Here is a 25,686-nt window from a genome sequence, read left to right on the forward strand (position 1 = left end):
TTTGTCTTCCTCTGCCAAATGATACCAACTGATACATGCTGTCTCTTTCTCTCTGTCTGTCTCTCTCTGCTTCCCCGAGGCTGCAGGAACTAATCCGAAACCCCAGGACGAACCTATTTATACCTAATAAAAATGCTCCTGTGTGTATTTTCACACATTTATCTCTGGCGACCCACTTTATTTCATTTCATTTAAATCTTCAGCGTGTGCACAATACTGTTTTTCGGGGCAATGCTGCAACCCACTAACCTACATTTTATTCAGACCATTTCTACATTTTTGGAGGAGCTCAGCAGCGTGGTGCATTGCCAACAGCAGGTCAAGGAGCCATCTACGTTTTCTCAATTTCCTGACCCACTTCCTTCCAAACAATGTTGTACTGACTGATCCAGGAAGTTTTTATGGGATTACAGGATTTTTGGAGTCACATTACAAAAGCAGAAAGAACTGGGATATGCGTTATAATACACATTTAGAGTGTAATAAAGTTTTAGCGATGGCAATAAGAAAATGCATGCCTTAAGATGGATCTCCTTTAGTTTTTAGAAACACAAACTTCCCTACCCCTAAAACGTATATTCACATAGCTTGTGTACTTATTTTTGTCTCTCTGCTTTTAATGTTTCGACTCTCTCTTGCTATTCTTTACGCCTCACTTTTATATCACTGTATATAAAATATCACTGTAATATTCAGATTTAATGTGAAAGTCTTTACCAACACAGCTGTACTGATGATTGCTACCTAAAATATGAAGGAAAGAAGGAATATTTTCAATCTGTAAATGTAATTTGTTAATTATTTAACAGTTCAGTTATTGGACTGAATTGGAAAAATTCCTTGGAAGTTTTCTTGAAAGAAATACCAAACTTCACACTGATTCCTTGTTGAATTATACGATGTTAAGGAATTTATTCCCTCCAAATGCTTAAATGGCATCAGACTCAGGATAAGGCTTATTGCCAAGTCAGTTTTCACTTACAAGGTAATTGCCTTACAAAAACAAGAAAAAAAAGTTGTCTGCAGGTGAGTTTTTACATTAACATTACCAATAATAAACAAATGCCACCATAAATCAACAGCTATTTTTAAACTCAACACAAATAACTGAGGTATTAATCTCAGATTTTCCTGACAATTATTACCAAATTCTATAGTTATTTGCAGAAAACTCAAGAGGAAACTGTACAGGGATTAAGAGAGTCAGGATTTATTATTTTTGACATGCTGATGATGCAAAGAAAAATAAAAGTGCAATATTGGCCTTCTTACTGTATCTTTTTTGGTGGTTATAAGTAGTTCAACGCATGTACTTACCTTCACATGCCAGCAGATGGCAGCCTTGTACAATAGTGATTTTAACTATTTATCTTTATTAAAACATACATTATGTATGGACCTTATTTATGTTCAGTGCATGACACACATATCTGTGATTGGCTTTAGTTAAACCTAACAAACACTGAGTGTGTAGTTTATAGTAAATCAGGATGTATGGTTTTCATAGATATACTGACAATACGGGGGTCTCTCAGTGGTTTCCAGAACAGAAGCGCTCGTCACTGAAAAATGCCATTTTTAAAAGAAATCTCCAAGTGTTTTAGGTTTATGATTACAAATCATCGCATGGATTTTTCTGTTTAACAAACAGCATTAACCCCAAACCTGCTACAACTTTATGAGACCTAATTTAGCATGGAAATGGTCCACATACGCTCCACCCTTATCTTGTGTTGAGCTACATCTAAAATCACCTTTATCCCTCACAGGATTAATAAAGTATTTCTAATCTATTCTGAAAACCACCTGTCCCACCTTAAAAAGACACTAAAGAAATCTGTGGTGGCTCTCAGAGGTAAACATCAGGCTGCAATGCTTCTAATCATGATTATTTCTGGTCAACAATTTAACACAATAACTGATTGACTTGGTCACATTATGTATTTATTAAACATTACAAAACACTTTTCACACATACATATTTTAAAATAGAATTCATCTGTAGGGAGCCCAGTGCCTATAAGACATACTGCAACATCTGAGACATTCAACTACTGACATTTAAGTGTTACAATAAAGCAGCAATATGTGTGTGTCTTTCTCGAGAACCATTCATCCAATCCACTTTACACTTGGCAGGTATATTGCTGGAGATATATTTCAATATTTTTCTATCAAAACATCACAGTGAATCTATAGCTGTTAGAGGCTCAGGTGCTTTATTACTTAACACCAAAAGAGAGGCAGTGTTGAGTTTGTGTGAGTGATTCTCGAGAAAATTGTAATCAGCAATTCCACGGGCCAAGCAATCAGTCCATTATTAACACATAAAAAAAACCCATATTTCTCTATGATAATAGTCAGAGTGCAGCTTGAGGTCAGTGATGGAAAAAGGCCACAGTGGACTGACTAAAATGCACACGTCAAGACACATTTTGGCAGAGCCGTGAAAAACATCAGCATCTGCATTAAAAAACATTCCCACAGGAAATGCACCATATTTGATATTTTGCTGACATACGATATATAACACATTTGTGCAATTACTGATATAAATATATCCTATTTTTCCCCCACATACATACTGATATAGTGATGGCAGCCAGCAGACAGACATTAAATGCAATGCTTTTCAGTGAATGCAAAATGTCTTCATTGTGCAGAACAAGTAAAATACTTAATTTCAGGATTTTGTACATCTTCACTTTGTCAATAAAATATCTGTTTATCCTGCATGTTGGCAGATTTAAATATTTCATTTTAAAGCCAATATCTGCCAGTACAAATCAGGTGCATCCAAACAGGAAATAAACAGGGACTCATTTTAACTCTTTGTGCAGCTGGTTTGAAATTGCCTATAGCCTTAGTTAAACCTGACACTATCCAAATGTACAGTAAAGAGGCTGCCGAACCTAAGTGGGGAGAAAGACCCCCCTTCTTACTGTTTCGTGTCATTCCACTAACTGAAACATTCGGTGATGCCTCCGTAAATGAAATAATAACTGCCATCCTGAGAGTTCAACAGCTGTACCGATTAGATCGTACCGTCTGGATTGGTGGCTGTAGCTCAGATTAGCTCTTTCTGTGCACATGTCAAATTATTCTTGAGCAAGATACTGAACAACTATTTTGCTCTGGATGGCTTTTCACAACGTGTACATGGTTCATCCTTGAAACCTGTGTAAATAACACAGATTCCTAACAAAAGCACATGAAAAAAAATAGAGCAACTTTGCCAGCAATGAAAAGAAAATACAATCATAACATTTACTGAAACATAGCACAAAATGTAAAAACAAAATAAAAACAGTGAAGAAAGTGCAAATATACTTACTAATATACTTAAATATATAAACTTCCAGTAACATAATTTTGAATACATAATTAAAATATTTAATTTTTTTCTCCTAGTTTTTAGGTAATTGCCCATAATTTTCTTCCTCGTTTTCTTTTGGGATCATTTTTCTTGTCACAATTATGAATATGTAAAGATACTAATCAATTACAGTTTTTACCCAGCTTTTTTCTTTTTAAAATCCACTAGTTACTTATTTTTAATTTTCTTGATACTTTGTGCAAAAATAGGCAACAAGCAACTTTGCAAGTTTTTGAAAGAAATGCTTGTGAAAGGAACCTGAAAGCAGCAGAAAAAAGCTTATATAGATACAGGTTTCAAAGGTTTAAGCTGAGTAGCAGTTTGATATGTAGTTTTAAAGTGTGTTGTGTGGTCAAAAGACTAGAAAGGTGCAATACAAGGCAAGATAGATTTACCATTTAGTTGTAGTGGTAGCAGCTTTTTAAAAAAAAAAAAAAAAAAAGGCACGTGAGGGTCTGAAAAGTCATAAAATGAGTTTTCAAAATACAGTATATACACATGCTGTATTTCTAAAGGCAACTTTGTTCTCTGGGTTGATTGCTTTATAGGTGGCGTGGTAGGTTGCATATCTGAGTGTTGATCGTTTTTTATCTTGATATGTAGCGGAGCATTAACACTTTCTCATAATAATGCCTTATATGTTACTTTTGGTTTTTAAAAAAATATTTTTTTTCTTCATAAAAAGTAGACATGAAACCATTGTTGAAATCGTCTGAAACATCCAATATTCTAACACAACTGCAGTAATAATAATAACAAAATCTCAGCTATAGTATAAGAGCGGAAGGGAGGCGGAGTTAAGTGAGGTCACAGACACCCACAGGGAGTAATGTGGGAGCTGTGACTCTCCTAAAGTGCAAAGTCTGGTATGTGGGGATTCTACATACTGCAGTCAGAATTAAATCTGTCAGTATCAATGAAAAACAAGTGCTTGCAGGATTCAAAATAAATTACAAAAATCAAAGAAATTCATTGCAATAGTAAACATTCTTGGATCCCTTTAACTTGACTTTAGGATGTTGTTCCAGTTTGAATGTATATGCTGATTTTTTCATGTTAGGGATTTTGCAGAGGAAGATGAGCAGGGCAACATTTCAAGCTTTCAGGAATCCTCTCAGTACAATAACAATGTCTTCTGGGAAACGTGTTGCTTGGAGAATGATTAGCTTCCTAAAACTGTCTTACTTCCACTTTCTGCTGAAAAACATAAGCACAAAAAAAAGTATTAATTGCAAAACACCTTTATGTCTGTCCAAATTTATCCTAGTACACAGTGATATTTTTGTACATTATACAAGTTCAACTATTAAGATTAAATAGTCATCTAATCAGGGTTTGCCCATACATTAGTTTGTGAGCACCCACCACAAGAAAAAACACCTTGCCCCATGTTTTCATTTTCTATTTTCAGAGTGTCATTGGCAGCGCTATTACAATATATGCCGTTTGGTTATTAATTACACCACACTCTTGGAGTGCAGCGCGTACTCTGGGCACAGATGGAGCAGCAGAACACCCAAGGCAATGTAAGTAAAATTTTGGGGCACCAAATCGCTCAGTTTTTAGAGTTTCTAAGTTTACCGTTGATTAAACGGCGTCTAAAAGTTTGCATTCCCTTGTCTCTGTGGTACGCACCCCTTCCATCCATCGACTTAATCTGATATAATTTTCCCCATACTTAGTAGAAAATCACTCAAATATTCAAAAAAACAAATCTAAAACATGTATTCTCCACACACATCTTCAATATGGTAGCAAAAGAGATCAATACATTTAGCAGTTTCGACCAAGTCGGCATTTGAACAAACTTCCCTTTCTCTTCCTGAGATATGACGAGCAAAAGTGGTTTTGCAGAACATCACAGCATCAGTTTGTGTGATTTCTTTTATAATTCACGGATTAATGCTTGCTTGGACAAATACATGTTTCACAATGTCACAGTGGCCTTGATATTTGACCGCCAAATTCTAATCAGTTCGTTCTCGAGTCCAAGAGGACATCTGTGCCAAATCTGAAGGAATTCTCTATTGGTGTTCTTGAGATATTGGATTCACGAGACTAGAACATACGTACAAATGTGAAGTCCAAAAAACATTATGCCTCTGGCCACGGCTGTCACTTTTGCAGAGGCATAAAAACAAATAGCCTAATTCATTTATCAATAATATACTCACATTTTGTTGCTTCTTTATGGCAGCCATCAGAGCATGTGTCATGTTGGAGTAAGCATCAGCTTTGGTGAGAATGGGTCGATCCTTCAATCTAGGATGGAGCGCTAATGCCAGGCACGGCGTCTCCATCTCACTGGAAACACTCTTTCCCAAATCTTGAGCTACAGCAACCTTGATGTCCTTCCACTGTCTGTCGTCCGAGCTTTCCTTCTGTGCTCATGACAAACTTGGCATGATTTAATGAAATGATGTTTACATGATCTTCTTTGGCATCAACCAAGGTGGCTTTCCTCATTGGCTTGGTTTGGCACTTCTGCACATGCGATGTGAGCCTGGCTCAATGTTAAGACGTCCTTTGCACTCATTCTGGCCTCTGCTGGCGGAAGTGCTGCATGGAGGCCAGGTTGCTGCTTTAGTTGTCTTTCTATCATGCCAGAACAGCTCCACCTTGTGTCGTCATCTGGGATCAGCCTGGATTTTAATAGCTACAGTTGGTTTGTGTTTCAGCTGGTGGCTGCTCGAGGCACATCTGATCCTGCAGCGTATTGTCAAGATTGTTCCCAATTCCACTGCTTTCAGTAAAGTAAGATTCAGGCTTTAAGGAAAACTGTTTTTGGTTCATGTCCACAAGTCCAGCCACAAAGTTCATATTGGATGTGTTATCTGTTACAATTGCAGGATCTTTTGCTTACAATCTCCACTCGGTAACAGCTTTCTGTAGTAACACTACTAAGTTCTATCTCCAGTGTGTGTGTCATGCTTCTCTCTAGTTTGTAGTACGAGTCCTGCTTCCACTCAGCTGATACATGATGAGCTGTTATGGTTACGTACAATTCAGCGGCCCTCAATGTCCAAGCATCGTATGTCCAAGAAAGTCCCAGCTGAGCTGAGATCCCGGCATGCTCGTTTTTAACCCCATGTGCAACTTGAACACCGCGATGTCGCTGAGTTGTAGGTCGTGGTTTAACAAGAATCCACTGTATTCACCATATTATGGAAGCCTTCACTCTCTACAACACTGAGAGTGCATGTCTTTGCAGATAAAGTACTAACTGAGTTATCTTGGTTGCATCAGATGAGGTCGGTGGTAATGTCGAAGTCTTGACTTAATGCAGAGGGACAAACTCATTTAATGCAAGCCGTTCGCTGCAATATTAAATCACAAAAATGGCAAGTTATTCAGCCCGGAGGGTGAAGATTAGAAGTCACGGTCTAAAATGACGTCTCACAACTGGGGTACAGCAGACAAGCGGTTGTATCTAGTCTGCCGGGCAATCAGCCAGTAAGGCCGGGTGACTGCCGACTAGATTTCACTGCACATGTGATGTACCCCAACTGTGTGGCATTACTTCAGACAGAAACTTCTCCTCTTTCCACCCTCCTTGGTCAGGCCCAGTTCAGACCAAAGATTATAAAACCGTAACAGAGAAAAGTTGCAGCCGTGTGAACTGGCTGGTCATAGCTTGAGTCATGCCTGCTGCTGGTGTCATTTGCTATAACAAATTATATAAGTACTAAAAACAGCTACAATGACATCACCTACTGATTTGCTGACGTCCCACACTGATTTGTGGGGTCAAATGCAGCAAGGATGAATCACTGGGTGCTGCCATGTTTATGTTTTGGCCATTTTATCACTCAGAGATGCAGCTACACCAAATATCACTTTCCACACTCTTATCTTAAGGAGCTTCAAATAATATTCAGCTACAAAATAAGCCGGGACATGTGGAAATCAGAATGGAAGTATTGAGTCGTTGCTTTCGAGATGATGCATCGTCTCGTCCAGTCGCATTGGTGTAAACTGGCAGGTTATTAGAACACTGCAGACCAGTGCACTGCAAGTACTTACTACTATACTACTACTACTACTACTACAACAAATGGTGGAAATAAGTAACTATAATATGTTAGGGTAGGAAGACTCATTTAATTTAGTTTACTTAATTCAATTAGCGTCTCTCAAAGGGACAATATCTAGTATGTAACAAATGATGATACGCTTTATGTTATGTTTACGTGCTGAGATAGGCATGTTGTGGCTGTTGTTGTTTTTCTTAAGATGGTTGTATTTTCTATATATTGAAGCATTTGGGTTTTTCTTTCTTTATATGATGTTTGATTAATCCTAAGTCTTAAATAAAAATTTAAATGACCAAAAAAAAGTCTTGTCATGAATCTTTGGTCTGAACTGGGCTTAAAGTGTGCTCTCTAACATTGAGGCTGACTGATGAATTTGTGTTCTGCGTTTCATATCCCAAACTGTTGTCTGAGACTGAATCTTCTCGTTTCAGCTCCATTTCAATGACTGAATCTTCTCGTTTCGGCTCCATTTCAATGACTGAATCTTCTCGTTTCGGCTCTGGATTGATTGGATCTTGTTTTTTGGGCGGAGATCGCCTGAATAAAAGGCAACACAAACCCAGCAGAGCTACTCCTGTCAGTCCCAGCGAACAGTAGAGACCGACTCTTCCTCGACTCTCTTTTGGCAGTTGACTTGTTTTCGGTTTCTTAGGTTCAGACATACCCCTCGCTGCTGTAAAGAGACCAAACAAATCTGTCATTCATGTGCACATTATACATTTTACTCAAAAAGAAAATATATTATCCACAACAGATTAAGTATTTTCCCAAATAGAAGAAGTAAAGATTGAGGTTCTGATGCCGCTTACCAGTGACATTGAGCAAGCTTCTCCCGCTGTCCGTCCCATTACTTGTGACAACAGTACACAGGCACAGGCCCGAGAGGTCAGTCGTAAGTCTGGAAATATTCAGTCTGAGTCGTCCTTGTTTGAGGAGGTCTTTGTCATATTGGACTCGCTCTCTGAACTGTTTACTCTGTGACCATTTCAACTCTTCACCTTTAAACAGATGAAGTATGATTGGGTGCCCGCGATCAGCTAACAGTTCACAGTAGATTTCTGTGGGGTAGTCTGGACTGTCAGCGTTGGTTGGAAATGTCCATTCCAGTAAGACGTCCTGGTTCTCCTCTGCTTCATAGTAGGTCTGTGTTGCATTCACATTAAATGTCCCTGTCGTGGAAACAGGGGGGGGGCATGAGAACCAGACAAACTGACAACTTTAGTATGTGAGCCCTTAAATTCCATCCATAGATGTGTCTGTAGTTGGTCTCAGTGCATATCTCGTTTGCAGGTGGGAAACTAATCGCTAGTTCAACTGATTCTGTAAATTCTTTGAGAATATTTTAAATAGAAGCAATAAAATCTGTAGTGTATGGTGACATTTCTCTTTGCAAATATGAAATTAAAGGTGTAAACTAACCACAGACAGAGGAGTTCTGGGTGAAAAGCAGCAGGCTCACGAGCAGCAGGATGCTCTGGGACATCTTCCCTATAAAAAGACAGATGTGCCGAGTCAGACATGCAAGTGAAATATTGCAGGTATAAAGAGGAAAGACCAACAGTCCAACTTCATCATTATTACAACACCCAACAGTTTCTGTTAAAGAGCTTCTACATGCAGAACTGTTTTATTTAAGGTACAAACTAAAATTTATTGATAAATTATGTCACAATTTCCATATGAATATTTCAGTTATAGCCAAAAATGTCACAATGGCCTTGACCTTTGACCACCAAAATCTCATTTTCTAGTATCCTGACATGGATGAAAGTGGTGGTGTAAATCAAAAGTTGTATCACAACAAAATATTTGGGACGGCTGGGACCGTTTACATAAAGAATCGAATGCAGAGATACTTTAACTGGAGATGTTTTAATACTACCTTGTATTCAGCAATTTCACTCAATACATTAAGAGTACTGAGTGATAGTATTATATATATATTTTTTGTACAATAAAACAATTTTGGTTTGATTTAATCCACATGCCTTCAACTGATGTCAGCTGTAATTTGTACTTTTGATTAGTTGTATTTCATTTGTAATTGTCTTTTTTTTCAATTTAGTTTAGTTTTCAGTAATTTCTGTTTAGAATCTAGCTTTTAAATTTTTTAACCTCAGTATGAGTTTTTTTTTGTATTTTTATTTTGAGTTTGTTTTATAAGTACACAAAATAATTTATCATAACTTTCTGTGAAATGTCTAGTTTTTATTCTTTTTTCAGTTAACTCAAAACGTTTGTTTCACACTTAGTTTAGTTTTGATTTACTATAATAACCGTAGTCTGAAAAGTCCTACCTGTTCACATGGTTTTGCTACATGTCTGCCAGCTGGTCCCAGAAACAAAGGCTCAAGTGCAAATGAGGTAGATGGCTTTTCTGGCTTCATCTCATCAGTGACACTGACCTGAAAATGAAACACAGTTATTTAAAAAAGTTCTTACAGTCTGGTCAAATGTCCATGAATACCAAAGACACTGCATGCATGTAAAAGGTTTGCACTATGTGTTGTTAATGTTACTGGTATTCAGGTCAAAAGAAGCAGCTGACTCTGTTCGTGGTCATGACGTCACAATGGGCATCAAGTTCACAAACTCAGTACTAGGTTAAATTAACAATAAGGTATATAATAAATGTTACTTACGAAAAACTCCAGTTAGCTGGAGCACCTGATCCTTTCCTAATGTTCTGTTTGTTAGCTGCCTTTTTGGTCGTGGTGCCTGGAGGAGTAAAGAGAAAGTTAACGAGATGGTCACACTGGACATTCATAACACATGAGTCAAACCTGGCCTGTTATGAGAGCCAATTTGCCACATCTGATCTGCATTTTATGCATTTTATTACAACATTTGCATTAATAAAGAACCAAACCCTGAACTTCAAATTACAAACTACATGTTGACAAAGTTAGCAATTGATACACAGCAAGCAGCTTATTTTAAGATGATCAGGTTACAACTTTTTCACATACCAACCTCTGACCTTTAAGATCACAGGGGGAAAAAAAGACTACTGAGCAAAAATGATGGTGAAAGGTAAAAAGGGTACACATATCTGTAGAATAATTTCACTGTTTCAGGCTTTCTATTTCCACTCCGCTGTTAAAAAAAGCTTCTCAAGAATGAATAGATCATTTAGGACACTTAACACACAAGTTAATCATGATATTTGGCTGCATTTTAATTGTGCACAGTCTATTTTAATCCCTTGAGTGATAGCTGACGCTGATACAAAATACTGGTTATCATTTATATTTAAATATTCCCACAGGTGGGCTGCTGAGTATCACTGTTTCATGTCACGCTATATAATAACAGCTTCATATAGCACCTTTAACCAGCGCTGTAATGTAATTAAGTAATAATACTTTGATACAATACAGAAATATTTTTGGGAGTACCTGTACTCCACTTGAGTTTTTCTATTTATGTCAATTTTCACTTGTACTCCACTACATTTTCTAAACAGAATGGATATTTTCGCTTCATTTCTCCAAAGTATTTTTCAAAATAGGGAAGGAAAAACTGGATTTTGTTATATAAATTCCAATTTAAGACAACCTAATTTTCTTCAAGTGTTGTGTACACTGTATTTTAAGGCAGTGTACATGTTATGAATAAATAAACATATTTATCAGAATGCTGACTGTTTGCCTTTTTAAATTACCAGATTTTTTTTTTCGTACTTTTAAAAAACAATACTTAAGTACATTTAATATAATTACTTTTTGATAATTAAGTACAGTAATTATGAGATACTTTTAGACTTTTAGTAAAGTAATATTCTGTTAGAGGTTAACTCTAACCAAAGTCATTTTCTAGTAAATGTCTGTTTTTTACTCAAACATGACTTTTGGGTGCTTAATTGCCTTTAAAAACAGAGTTTACAAATTGTTACATTACACTTAAAGTGGAAATGTAACTACAGAGATCAAACATCCCCAATTTCTCAGTTTTGAGATCAATAAAGTATATCTATCTATCTATCTATCTATCTATCTATCTATCTATCTATCTATCATTACTGCCGACTCGAGGCCAGACAAAATTAAGGAAGTGTTTAAAATAGATTCAAGGCAATGACATACAAGGACGACAGAACATATTAAGTAATAGATAAAAAACGATAATAACAACAAGTAGGAAAAAACACCAATAGAAGCTCACACAATTAAAAAAAAATAAAGCAGTAAACAAGTAAAATTACTAATAATAATAACAGACACATTGAAACCTGAGCAAATGAGCTCGATTCCTTTCAAAAACATGAGAAGGCGGCAAGGAGATGACAAAAGAGATGACCCCAAAACTAGCAAGAACTAATAAAAAGTTTTTAAAAAAAGGAAATTTAGTGAAATAAATAATAAATTAAATAATGAATTAAGTATTAATAGTCATCCTTGAACATAATTTTAAATATATAATTGTGACCATTTTCTATAAATTAGTTTTTCCCCTGTAGTAGTTTATTGTTTGGGGAACATTTTCTACCAAAAACATTTCCTTTTATAACAACAACAACAACAACAACAACAAAATCTCAGCAATCAGAGTTTGAAACATGTAAATGCTACAGAGGCGTCTGAAAGCAGCGCAACAAAGTGATGTCGCAGCAGGTTTAAGGGAGGATCAAGACAGAGTAAAATATATATATTATAAGACAAATTCAGATAATAATTTGACTCACAGATTTGAAGACGTCACTGGTAAACAGCCCCGTGCCGCTGACCAAAACGCGCTCGAGACTATCAGAAAAAATCGGTTTTAACGTCTCTCTTCTTTTCTACGTCACAAACAAACACACACACCCTTAACTCCTATTAGTTGGTGGTTGGTTGGTGTGTGATTGAAGTTTACAGCATACACACTTCGCACTGCCAATAAACGGGCACTTCCCTCAAAACTATATATATCCACGAAGTGCGTAGTCATTTCCGGTTAGCACGTCATGCTAACAAACCCATAGCATGAATCACGGGATTAAATGCATATTGACAGAATCGGCTGCAGCCTAACTATGCTATCACTCTCATACTCTTGACACAAATACAATTCCGTGTCATTATTTGACTTAACCTGCATCGTGCCGTTAAAAAGTCACGTAAAAGCTAAAATGCTAGCAGTGCTACGCCATTCGACCTGAAGAAAACGTGGAGGATGAAATCAAGTTACGGGATGGTTTAAAATCGATCATTTTCGGATTTAAAGCACCGTGAACTTTTGAATTATAACCTAAGACATTTATATCCGTGATAATACACCGATAGGAGACGATGATGACCGATTAATTCGGAGATAAATCGTGAGAAAGCTAGACTCACCATATGGCTTGGGTGTGGCGTAGACCTTTTCTTCATTGGATTGCGCATGCGTGACCAATTGCTGTACAACAACACCCATAGTCTATATATCTAAGATTTACAGTAAAGATTAATAATTATAATAATTATTATAAATGTAAATGCTACAGAGTAAAGATTTAATAATAAATTACCTTACAGTTTAATTATAATTAATAGTTTAAAAATAAACTAACAGTTTAATTGCGACCATTTTCTATAAATTAGTTTTTCCCCTGTAGTAGTTTATTGTTTGGGGAACATTTTCTACCAAAAAACATTTTATCTACATATAAGTAGGGCCAGTGGATGAGCTGATGTAATGTCACTGCATGTTACATGAAGCTCTGTGCAATGCTACCATGGCCACTAGATGGCAGTATTGTTCCAATGCAAATCTTCAGGAGAAGACTTTGACAGTTTAGTTGGAAATATTGTTAAAAAAAGAAGACACATTTATTACAGGCTGATAAACACTCACAGTTACACCATGAACTATGTCTTTATTTGTGGAAAAATCTTCAGCTTTAATGAAATGTGAGTCCAACTCTATATTTTCTTTGCACCAGCATAATTGTACTGATCACTGCTAAGAAAAATCAGTAAAAGAAGGGAAAAAAATAAAAAATTGTTTTATGGGTCAGTTGTTGGATTGGATTTAAAGAAATTCCTAGGAGGTCTCCCGGAAAGAAGTTTGAAATTTGGCAGTAATTCTTGGCAGAAATAAAAGTTAGATACACCAAAATTCCACGAAAGATTACATAATTTTTTAGTCAGAGCAGACAACGTGAAGTTAAATAGGCAAAAAAACCAAAACATTTATAGGTTAGCACACAAGGCCCATAGAATACTGTTTCCAATGACAAATGAACAAATTACTGGGTTTTAAATGGTGCAAATACTGCCAAAAATCAACTGCTTATAGTAAGTATTACCAAATAATAGGTTATAGTTCTTCCCACAAAACTTTAAACTGTAAGGTAATAATAGAGCCATAAAATAGTATCAAATTCATATAGAAATGCAGAAAATGCAAAGAAAAGATCTATAATATACTTAATGTTAGTATATTTGATATCCATGTTGTCAATTCATATACTGACCATCACATACAAACAGATTTGTTTAGTATATTTTAAATGCAACTATTACTCTGTATGCAAGACCTTTATTGGTTTATTGGTCTGTTTTCTGAGCATGCCACACGTTTTTGTAGTTATGGTTAAACTTGGGAAACACTGAATATCATTTTAAAAGTACACGTGAAAAAGATCACTTTATGCTATCTCAGTTACTGTATGTTATGTCTTTCTGCTGTCTGAATGACAAACATTCACTCCAGCTCAGTTTTCACTTTCTTTATTTTCCCCCCAAAACTCAGAGCCGTAACAAAAATACAAGCATTTTTTTTTTTTTATATGATCTCAGTCATTTACATATTCATATAGATGTACAAGTGAGAGCCGGTGAGCAAAAGTGCTTTAAAAATCATCTTTGTATAATATTCATTTCATCATTAGAAAAAAAAAGAAGGAAAAGAAACTGCATGTGAAACCAACAACAACAACAACAAAAAAAAAAGACTTGAATTTAAAGGGTTTAAAGGTAAATATGATCAAAAAAAGGAATAAATCAGTGCAGAGTCTACTTCAGTTTCACAAGCAGACCTGGCAGCAGAGCAGTGGCCGAACATTTTCATTACTGTGGACAGAAAACCTTGTAACGGCGGCCGTTTTTTACAGATATATCACTGCTTATGTCCAAGGTTTTCACAGGCCTTGATGTGTTGGAACATTTTTCATGACTCTGAGGCCCGGAGGCAATGGCCGAGTGTGCAGCAAATCACTGACTGTCACATGGAAACTGTAAATCCACTTTATTGGTCATCAGGACTCAGGAGGTTTTCACAAACTCAAGAAGAGAAGTTAACATCCAAAGCAAGTGTCAATCTGAATAAAGAAGTTTTTCAATCTCTATAACTGTAAAAACAGGCAAAAAAAACAACTTATTGGAGTCCCCACTTGTTGCCTGGCCCCATAACACCCAGTAACTTGGCAGATTTTTACACCTCGGTTAAACAAACACATAAGTAACATGCTAATTTGTTTTAAAGGTGTTACTAGACAGATTTCCTTTCATTTAAAACAGAGATGGGGTAGCTTTTCAGTCTTTGTGCTATGCTTACTACCAACTGGCTGTAGCTTATTTTCTGTGCAGGTATTTGTACGGATTAAACAAAAACATGTTAATTAGTGAGCTATTTAATGGCAGAGTTGCTGCGAGTTCCTGCAGTTTATGGTGCTGTTAAATTACACTGCATTATACAGAAAGGTGTTTCTATCATTCTGTCCACCCCATTTATATCAATAAGTGTTGAAAATCCATTAATATTCAATTTACCATCATATAAGACAATCTTAATCCTCAAATTTCAGGGGCTAGGGCACATTTTGACATTTGTTTTTACTTAAAAATTATTAAATCTATTGGGCCTATCAGTGTTGTTATTGATGAGTTTTCTGTCTATGAATCATTGTAATGTCCTGACTTAATTCTTGGAAAAAATATGACTTTGATTATGCATGATGGCGTACTGGAACACACTGACGCTTATGGATCCACTAAAGAAAGGACGTCAGTCTATAAACACATTGTACTTTCACAACAATGATAGGTAAGAAGTTTAAGATTTGAGCTACAACATTTGAGCCAACAGTGTCGTGCTTTTAGTGTTGTCCATCAGAGAAATTTCTATTAGTCTGATTATTTTGCAGTAATTAGATGCCAACATGTGATATCTGAGCAAACTGAAACCAAAATAAGGACTTTTTTTTTTGCAAATGTTTTGTCATCAGACACCAAGTAGCATATTTTGGTTCAAAAGGTTTCTGCCGGGGTTAATCTGCAATATCATAACGTCAAGGAGAAGAGGAAATGAAAGCCCTCAGACCATTCAAACATCTCAACCAGGCAACTTCTCAGGGGAGGAGGAAGAGGGGGGGGTCTCTCTGCTTCATACAGCAAAACATAACATTCACTCAGCTGGGATCAAGGCCGGACCGCCACACACACAAACACACACACCACACTCACTCACACACACACACACACACACACACACACATAAAGGGACTTGTGCAGATGGAAACAAACACAAGACTCTTAAAGAATGTTATTTTGACCCACTTAGGCAACGAGACAGCAGAGGAAGAGAGGAATCAACGCGTCTGTCTTTTGGATTTAGAGGTGATGAGAAGCATCTTTATATCTTTCAATAAAGAGGTTGTTACGAGGGAAAAATCCCATAAATCCCTCTGTCAAATTACTCCTTCATCGGGTTTTCATTAATCGCTGCTTCTAGTGTTTCATTAAAGAAAGAAAAGGAAGTGCGCTGGCTGTAACTGAGACTCTAATCGAGATCAAAAACTGGTATTAGGCCGCAGTGTGTGTGCACAGAAAATTGTGTGTAAGGTGACCTGTCTCTATCTAAATAAATTAATGAGACCCGGCGTGTTTTTTCCTCTGCCAGTTGTCTCCATGTGGACAGATGACCTGCTGCTCATAGTTTCCCCTCACATACACTCTAACATCACTATCTCTTTTCGCACACGCACATACACACAAACAACCCCAATACCCTGTGAAGTCTGTGTGTAACTGAACAAGTGCCCGTTTCATGGCTGCTACTCCCGTTTCCCTGCTGTAACACCATACCCATGCTCCTGTGTGTGCATGTGGTTTATTTCGGTGCCTTTGTGTGCCCGGCACATAGTTTGGTTTCAGTGGATTGTGTGCACATGTACAGGTGTGTTATTTCATGTGTGTGTGGTCCAAGAGGAGACCCACAATGCCCACATGACAGACACACCGGGTTGAGGTGAAAGGCCTTTGTTCCCGCCGCACAGTTCAAGCCCCCGTCTCTTCTTACCACAACAGATATATAGGTCAGAGCCCCCATGCTAACTTGCATCCGTATGCAGCGGCAGAAACAGCACGGTACAGCTCCTATAGGTGGGCAGCGGGTTCAGGGGTGGGTGTCAGTTTAAAAACAGAGGGATTATTTTACCACTTTAGTCTGCAGCAGCAAGAAAAAACACCTGCTAGATAAAGCTGACTCTATGAACTGAAGAGCACGAGCATCTGGCAGCATCACGGAGGTCCAGTGGAGGATAAGCAAATAGAAATATAAAATTGAGGCGTGACAGCCAGCCAAGAAAAAAGGTGTTTTTTTGGAATTGTTAATAAGGCTATTGGGGTTTAACCTCAACATCAAAGTGGCAAAACAGGAAAAAGAAAAAAAAAGGCAAAAGCAAAGGGCATATGATTTTATCTGTTCTTGCTAATCAGCTTGTGTCCACACAAACTTTGTGTCCTCCATGTAAGAGGAAGTGCTATCCAGGATCACTGACACCATCGGGGTCAGAGTTTCTTACTCTGCAGGCCAGAAAACAAAACATGCACATGTAGTGGCGACTCACATAACCAAAAAAGCCCTTGACTGTTTTAATGAGGCTGCGCCCCGGAACAAGACACAATTTACTCCATTCAGGTCCCATGCTCCAAAAGATTCCCCGTCCATTGATCTAATTCATTATGTTCAGAAAAATAGGAGCGATTATAGACGTGCTACAGAAGCGCCCCTTGTCCAGAAGTCCTGATGGGTATCAGCCACTGTCTTAAATAACATGTTCTGTGAATACGACTGCTTGAACTTAATTCAAACCAAAAAAAAGGATAGAAAGAAAAGTACATTGAGATAACCAGTTTTAAGACAATCAGTTTCTTTGTGAAGCAAAGACACAGGAGCCTCTTTCCCATGAGATCAGAGTCTAATATTGTCCATTAAGAAAACAGGAAACGTAGTGTTTGTCATCCCTCTCAAATCTTCCATAACGTCATGTTTCCCATTTTCATTTTCCTTAAGTCGAACAGGAGAGACTAAGAAGGTCCAACAGGTGTGTCGATCATCTTTAGTGTTTTGTTTCCAAAAGGTTAGAAAGACCTCCGAGCACCCGTCAGTCACCTTGTTTTCATTAAGCCAGCGTGATGGAGCGATGACAGAAAGAGTCCTTGTTTCTGTTGTACACTGCTCATGCTTCGTTTTTTTCTTTAAATGAAAGGCTGGTTAGGTTGGTTTCATCCTAGAAGACAAAATGTTGATTGAATGTAATGAAAAACACTTTGCTCTCTTTCTGCACAATAAAAAGAAACGAAAATGTCGAAAGCAAGCTGTCTTTTTTTCATCCATCTCTTTGCACACAGAGTATGAAAGACAAATGGAAACTTCTCTCTTTCTCACTCAGCGTCTTTTTAGTTTCCTCATTTTATCGACTGAGAAAGGGAAGACAGAGAACAACAAAACAGGAGAGAAAGTCTTCTCTCTCTTTGTCAACCAATTCCGCTGCATCTCATTAGTTTTTCTTCTCGTAGGTCAGCAGCCGGCCGGCACGTCTGACATGAAATCAAACTCGTTCTGACCCAGCCAGAGCTCTGGCAGCTCGTTGGCTCGGTCCAAACCGAGCTCTACCACCAGTGACATGAGAACTTCCTCGTCCACGGGGTCAAAGTCGATAATTCCACCTGCACCAGAGCTTTGGTTCCCCATGCTGATCCCAACGCCCATCCCACCTCCGCCGAGGCCTCCTGATGGCCCCAGAAGCTGATTCCCCGTGCCCATAGGTGATCCGCTGAAGCCGCGTTGAGTGCCGCCGGGTGCTGGGTGTCCGGCAGAAGCGCCGGCGAGGTTCTGATAGTGCGAGTTGAGCTTCTGCAGCTGCATGCTGGCGATGAGGTGAGGCCCCGTCTGGAGGCAGAAGGGCTGAGGTTTGGAGAGTGGAGCTGATGACAGCGATGACCCGGGCGAGGAGGCGGGGCCGGTGGACGGCGAGAACGGCACGACGGAGGTTTTGGAGGACGGGTAGTGGAGCAGGGAGCTGAGAGGAGAGGAGGAGGAGGAGAGGTCCTTCATCGCAGCGCGGGCGTTGCCAGGAAACAGCAGTGAGGTCATCACCAGGAAAACACCAGAGCCTACAGGAAGAAAAGGGAGATGTTATGAAACTGGGACAAGAAGAGGACGAGATGAGCTCATTAGCTCAACAGTGAGTCCTGCATTATTATGTCAGCTTTCAAGACAAGACTTCACTTTTAAGGCCTTTACACACCAAGGGCCTGACAAATAAACAACATGATAAAGCAAAACTTCTAATATTCATTCATTCATTCATTATCCGTAACTGCTTGTCCTCGCAAGGATCGCCGAACTTCTAATATTTCACATCAAAACTATTCATACTGGCAGTGATGCAAATTTGCAACAGCTGAAACGGGTCCTCTGACTGATGCACTTTAAGCAAAAATGCATTAACATTCGCAATCTGTGTGGAAGCACTCATGAAAAAAATACGAAAATGTATTTACGTGCAAAATAATCACTCAGAAAGAAATGGCATGCAAAAGCCTGAAGAGATAACTACCAAATCCACAACTATGCTGCTCTTTATTGTAGCATAGTTCCACCTTTTAACTACATTTTAATTACTTTCAAAATTGTGGAGGCAGCTCACACTCTGCTGTGTTTTGCACCTGCCTGCCGTGTGTATGAATTTATTAGCATTTCTATGAGATATTTCAAAGTGAGTTGTTGTTTATCAGTTTTAAGAGCTGCCGGTTTGGAGAGCCGCTCCAGCTACAAACATCACACACAGGTGTGAATCACTTCATCAACCTGCTCTTTTTTTTCTTGCACCTGTTTGCACATGTGCCCGTTTCTACTCTGTTATCGGTCGTTATGGCAACAACAGTGATGCAGGAGATGTAAAAAGAGCATAAAGACTTCACATTATGGCAGCAGAGTCACTGGACTGTATTTGCTATGTCTCTGTTGTTTGGTGGCAGGGAGTTTCCTGCTGATCTGCAGCTGGTTGCTAGGTTATATTGAATTGTGCAGATTTAATTCATTATTTTGTCGAGCATTTGACAGACTAAGACACACACAATGGCACCAAGCTGAATGTCAGCTGGATGAAAAAAACTGATTTTTTATAAAATATTAATGCATGGCAAAAAAAAGAAAGACATTGACAGAATAGTTTGACAATTTGGGAAACTGCCAGTTCTGTATCTGTTAATATGAGGCAACAGCTTGGAGGCAATTGATGGATAAGCTTATAAACTGATTAATAAAGATAATTATTGTTCATTCAATGTTGGGGAGTAACTAGTTACATGTTACTAATTAAGACATTAGATTACAAAATAAATGCAATTGTAATGTTACAGTTACTGAAAGAAAAAAAATGTAATTAAATTACACTTACTGATCAAAATGTTGTGATTACAAAGGGGCAACATAGAAAAAAAAGATTTTCAGTTAAAACTTTATGATGAATAAAAACATTCATTTCAGGTCAGAAAAGCCACTGACACTAATTTCAGCGCAACATTTATGCACTTCAGTCTTTTCATCTTTGTTTTCCTATTTAAAACATTTGTTATTCAAAACAAATGTTTTAAATAGGAAATTCAAAAGTGATCAAATATAATAATTTACATTACTTTGATTAAGTAATTAAAGTAGTTACATAACTAGTTATCTGTAACCTATTACATTTCAAAAGTAACCTTCCCAACACTAATTGATGATGAGCTCAACCAACAACAGAAATAAAATCCTGATTTTGCATAAATGCATGAGTAATAATGATCTAAATATATAATATACTGTATAACATAAGTCACAACACAAATTTTGTTGCATTGGGTAATTTAACTTTTAATAGTTTAAGTACATTTTTCTGTTTAGTACAACTTAAGTTAAGTTTTCAATGCACGACTTTTACGTGACGTTATTTTTGCAGTGCAAAATTAGTAAAAATCTAAATACTTCCTCCAGCACTGAAAACACTAATATAAAGATGACAAATAACTTAAATGGTCATTAAATGGTGTTTCCTGAAAAAACATGTGGCCACTTTAGACTGCAACAACGTCATCATTCAGTTAAAGGAATACTACCATCAAAAATAACCATTTGTATATATCAATTACTCATCCCATGTTTCCTTAAATTCAGGAAAACTTTGAACGAAGTAAACAAAGAATCCAAAAACGGTGGACTTTGTAGTTAAATTAAAGTTTTGGTTGGTCTTGCTGTTGCTTAACGTGAACCTTTATGACTTCTCTTCATCAAGACTGTTCATCAAGACAAATTCAGCGTAACAGGGTGAGTGAACAAATGATCATTTTGTGGGTAGAGTGCTCCTTTAAGAGCAGGTTTATTCATGTTCTTAACGACTCTTTAAATCAGTGAATTCATGACTGTCTGGGAAACACGCTACGAGCCGACCCTGGTGACTAGACGGCCGCATGACTCGATGTCTTTAAGACTGATTCTGTGTGTGTATTCGCTTGATGTCTGCTTTTCCTCTTGACCTATTGAGCAGCAAATTAACCATGAAAAGGTTGCAGGGAGAAGGCCTGTGGGTACGGGGTTAGTGAGTGTTTATAGGTCTTTGTATATGTGTGTGTGGAGTTCACGACACAACAGAGTCTTTGAGGATCTCAGAGTGATCGGGTCACATGGCAGGATAAATACATATGAGCCCTGAGAACAGAGCATATGTCTGACTTTGTGTGTGTGTGTGTGTGTGAATGGAAGAAAGTGTGTGTTGTGTAAAGCCTGACACACGGAGAAAATGTCATTGAGATGTGTTTCAGAGGTAAAAAAAGAGTGTTTTTTTGTCTGTGTGTGTGACTCAAACCCAATGCGAAAAGACTCCTAGAGGCTCATGTTAAAGTCCCCGAGCTGGTTTATATTACATACAGTTCAAACAGCATGTGTGCTTCAACACACACACACACACACACACACACACACACACACACACATCATGCAGCTATCCTTTGAGTAAGTTAATCGCTTAATAATATGTGCTCTCTCTCTAACACACTCTAACACACTCTAACACACACGCACGCACGCATACACACCATCCCCTCCTCCCAGCACTGGCTCTTATTTAGCGAGAACATAATTGCTACAGGCAGGCATGCAGCTGCACTCCACTGATAGAGTTAATACACACACAAAGATACCAAACAGCTGTCAATGGCAGGTCTCTGTGTGTGTGTGTGTGTGTGCGCGTGTGTGTGTGTTCATTATTCATTGACTGATTACTGTCAGGGCCAGGCTGCACATGGTGCCTCTGCTCAACAGCTTTCCAGCACATTGAGTCCAGGAGACACAAACAAATAAAAACTGCACACATTCTTTCCTCGGGGTGCTGCTGCTTTTTACGGTTTTACTTCCTAAAATTAAATATAAACCTGCATGTAAAGTTTTAAAGGTATATCAAGCAATGTTATAGGGGTGATAATCAGCTCGATTATCACTGGTGTGTTCCTACCTGGCTAAATCTATAAATAGAAACAGAATAAGGGCCACAGAGTGCTGCAGGGATGATGTTTATTTGTAGGTGAGCACAAATTAACATTGCCCTGGTTCCCTTGACAAAAATCCAATGGGATTTTTCCACTGAATTTTGGATTATTACAGGGAAAAAGATCTGTGGCAACAACAAAAAATCAACACTACATTTTGTTTAGCAAGATAATCTTAAATGAACAACACTTTCATGGTTTTTGAAGCATAAATGCAATCACCACAGCTAAAAAGTTAACATTTGGCTGTAAATAAACCATATTCACATGTCTTCAACATCACCATGACAACAAGGCTGTTAAAACTTTCAAATTAGCATCTCCAACCACTCCTGCCAGATGTCTAATCTCTCCTAAGACTCAAATTTGTACCATTTCTGATTAATATCATAAATATGCTAATTTTAGACAACTCTGTTTTGTTGAATGGTTTTGTAAAGGCGACATTTAATGAGAAGTCTGTCTTCTCTTGTTCAGTGAAATAAAGTGGTGGAGCATGTTCATATTTCTCAAATGATGCAGTTATTCTGGTATGTGAGCTGTTACTTTGGGTGGATCTTCAGCAGCAACTTTAAAAGATATCTCTGCTTTTATTCTGTGGTGGAAGTGATTTTAAGTCTTTACAAGAACTGTTTTCAAGAGCAAATTATTCTAAAATGGTGCAAATGTCATTTTGGAGATTTAATGTTGACAAAACCGCATATCTTAAACTTAGAACCCTTTAAAAATGACTTTGAGTTCATCCTTCTCATAAAATCTAATAAAACAGTTCATTTGTTTTTATTATGCTTTTGTCCTCAACTAAATATAGTGATCCAGTTGTTAGTTTGTCTTTTAATGACTAAATTTGACATTTATAAGAACTCATGAGACATGAAAATCCCTTAAGTCAAGAAGTGAGATTTTTTTTCCTATTAAAACATAACAGCTTTTTGGCTCGTATCTTATAAAAACAAACCTGCAGCCGACTGTTCTGGTCTGAAACGAGGGTGGACTGGAGTCAAAAACGTCCTCGCAGGCTGCAGAGAAGGAGGACGGCTCAGTGGAGGAAGGATGCTGTGTGAAACAGCTGGAGGAGTGCCAATGTTTTTTCCTGTTCACAGCTGACCTGACTCATTGTGTTCTTCCAACACTTTTTATGAGTTTGTGAAATCGGTCTTGGCTTAGTTTCCCTGTAAACGATTTCATTAGCAGTCTAGGCTGCTGTCTTGGCCGTGCACCGGTCTGCGTTTATTTTAATTATCAGCGGTGAAAGTCTGATAGTCTCCCTGCCAGATTAGTAGGGATACATTCCTAGTCTTCATGTCAATATCTTATTACATATTAGGGCTGTGGCTGATTATTATTGTTATTATATTGATTAATCTGATAATCTACAGAAAAAAATGAATGAATGTGTAATACAACCAACTCCAACACAAAACTTTATTTAAATGAGCAAATGTTTAAGAAAAACTGAAACTTTCAACATTAAAATACAGCAAGTTCCCTGTAACAAGTGAAAATCTAAATTTAAAAAACAACTTTCCGAGGTTTTACCAAGTAAAAGTTCCTCAAATGCTGACACTTTCTTTGCACTTTTTAACTTTTTTTTTTATTATCAGGGATCATGAAAATAAAAGGCTGACACAGATAATCAGCAAAATGCCAAATATCGGCCCAATAATCGGCCAGGGCAATGATCTGAGACCCCTAGAGCATAGGATGAGACTTTCTGTCAAATAACATGATCTCCTTCACTTCAGCTTTCCAGCAAATATTGACTAAAAATCCTTTAACTGTTCACAAAAAGTCAAATTGAACATTTACCACCTACTGATTGAATCTCTCCGTTTATTGTTTGTTAAATAAATTTGGTATAGTTACGAAAAAATGCACTAGAATCAGTTTAGATCACCACACACACACACACACACACACACACACACACACACACACACACAGTAAATGGAAATATGAGGCCTATAGAAATATTGTTAGCAGTCAGTCAATAAACACTGGATAACACAAAACTGAAGTCTATAGTGGGAATATTTCTGCAATTTGTCAGCACGCACGCACACACACACACACACACACACACACACACACACACACAAACGACCACCACCAAAAACGACAGAGGTTTCAATTACACAATTAAAGCGTGACGAGCCAATTGAAACGTCACCATATGTTGTCCCAGCGTGACGCATTCACCACTTGCTTTAATTGCCTCCAACTCCGTACTGAGGACAGTTAATGAGAAACCAATTTGAGGCGGGGGACAGACAGATTTTGGTTGTGTTCACCAAAAGTTTTTCTCTTTTGTATCTTGGAAAACTTGGAAAAGACTCCAATTACTTTTACAAACTCTGATTAATAAGCTTGTGTCACAGTTTTCATCGTTTTAAGGAGGAAACGAATTAAGAACTATACTTTAACAAAAACTGATTGTATTTACAGGGGGGGAAAAAAAAAGATTTTTTTTAATTTTACACCCATTTCCATCAGTGCAACAATGCCAGTTACTTGTACTATAGAGATAAAATATTGTGAGTATAAAAGGCGTGCAAACTTAGTTATTTTGAGTTTATCAATTATGCTTACGAGTTCAAACCAGAGAGAAAATGCAAATTTCACACAAGCTTTTGCAGCGAAACCCTCCAGCTCGAGGCAGAGAAACGCTTGACCTCATTTAAAATGTTATGTAAACACTTGAGGAGGGGAAAAACTTTCACCGGCCAGATTTACAGCACACACACACACACACACACACACACACACACACACACACACACACACATTGATAAGTACTGTAACAGAGTAAAGAAACTTGAACCAGAGGAAATGACAGAAATAAACCAACCTGTGAGAGAAGCCCGGTGCAGCCCAGAACAAGTCAAATTAAAGTATCAGTCTAAAAGAGTCCGGAGAGTCCAAAGTGTTTGTTGTGGAGACAGAAGCCGGTGAACTGGAGTGAAACTGGTGTTTTCAGAGAAGCGGAGGATGAAGTCCGCACACTGACTGACTGTCTGCAGAGACTCCAGAGGGTCTGTCAGCTCCTCAATGAGCTCGTCACTGAATAAAAAGCATTTTGTGCCTCGCTCTCTTCTCACTGACCAGCCCGGTGTGTGTGTGTGTATATGTGTGTGTCCGGGTATGATGCTGTCCCAAAACCAGGAACTGGATTTCAAAGGATCCGGGTGGATTCATCTCATTGGCTGAGGCAATCACAAGTGGGTGGGGCTATATAGATGTGAAATTGAAATTGAAGCAAATTACCATAAAACTGCAATAAAATAGTCAGGGTTATCATTTGCTTAAACATATTGTATGAATACTGAATAAATAAACAATAAAAAAACATATCTGGGCATGCATAAACAACAGAAACCAGGGTTTTGCAGAACTTTGCAGGATCAACTCTGTGTCAGGCGACAACATTTAATGTGAATGTCTTGAAGATTTTGCAGATTGTTTTTTAAACCTCATTGTAGCAGGAAAAGCACAGGGGATCCCA

The 25,686-nt window shown here is 37.8% G+C and overlaps 2 protein-coding genes across 5 annotated transcripts; both read right to left on the reverse strand.

Annotated features, from left to right (window-relative positions):
* Positions 1-1,922: 1,922 nt before the first annotated feature.
* On the reverse strand, positions 1,923-12,778 carry LOC121961967 (uncharacterized). Of its 4 annotated transcripts, XM_088073225.1 has the most exons (8): positions 12,729-12,744; positions 12,095-12,152; positions 10,053-10,128; positions 9,708-9,815; positions 8,830-8,898; positions 8,220-8,579; positions 5,551-8,083; positions 1,923-4,573 (listed from the first exon to the last, which is right to left on the reverse strand). In XM_088073225.1, exons 5-7 carry the CDS (start codon positions 8,891-8,893, stop codon positions 7,719-7,721), a joined length of 789 nt encoding a protein of 262 aa, XP_087929351.1. In that variant the 5' UTR covers positions 8,894-8,898; positions 9,708-9,815; positions 10,053-10,128; positions 12,095-12,152; positions 12,729-12,744; the 3' UTR covers positions 1,923-4,573; positions 5,551-7,718. The 4 variants fall into 4 exon arrangements, with proteins under 4 accessions (XP_087929351.1, XP_087929349.1, XP_087929348.1 ...); XM_088073223.1 differs by lacking the exon at positions 12,095-12,152 and having other exon boundaries at positions 1,923-4,570; positions 12,729-12,778; XM_088073222.1 differs by lacking the exon at positions 12,095-12,152 and having other exon boundaries at positions 12,729-12,778.
* Positions 12,779-14,089: 1,311 nt separating this feature from the next.
* Positions 14,090-25,334, reverse strand: cited1 (Cbp/p300 interacting transactivator with ED-rich tail 1). Its single transcript, XM_042512625.2, has 2 exons — positions 25,033-25,334; positions 14,090-18,773 (listed from the first exon to the last, which is right to left on the reverse strand). Exon 2 carries the CDS (start codon positions 18,751-18,753, stop codon positions 18,178-18,180), a length of 576 nt encoding a protein of 191 aa, XP_042368559.2. The 5' UTR covers positions 18,754-18,773; positions 25,033-25,334; the 3' UTR covers positions 14,090-18,177.
* Positions 25,335-25,686: the final 352 nt, after the last annotated feature.

Source organism: Plectropomus leopardus, chromosome 23 (assembly GCF_026936395.1).
Source record: "Plectropomus leopardus strain MGB_pleo_1.0 chromosome 23, ASM2693639v1, whole genome shotgun sequence".
In the NCBI taxonomy this organism is placed as follows: Eukaryota; Metazoa; Chordata; class Actinopteri; order Perciformes; family Serranidae; genus Plectropomus; species Plectropomus leopardus.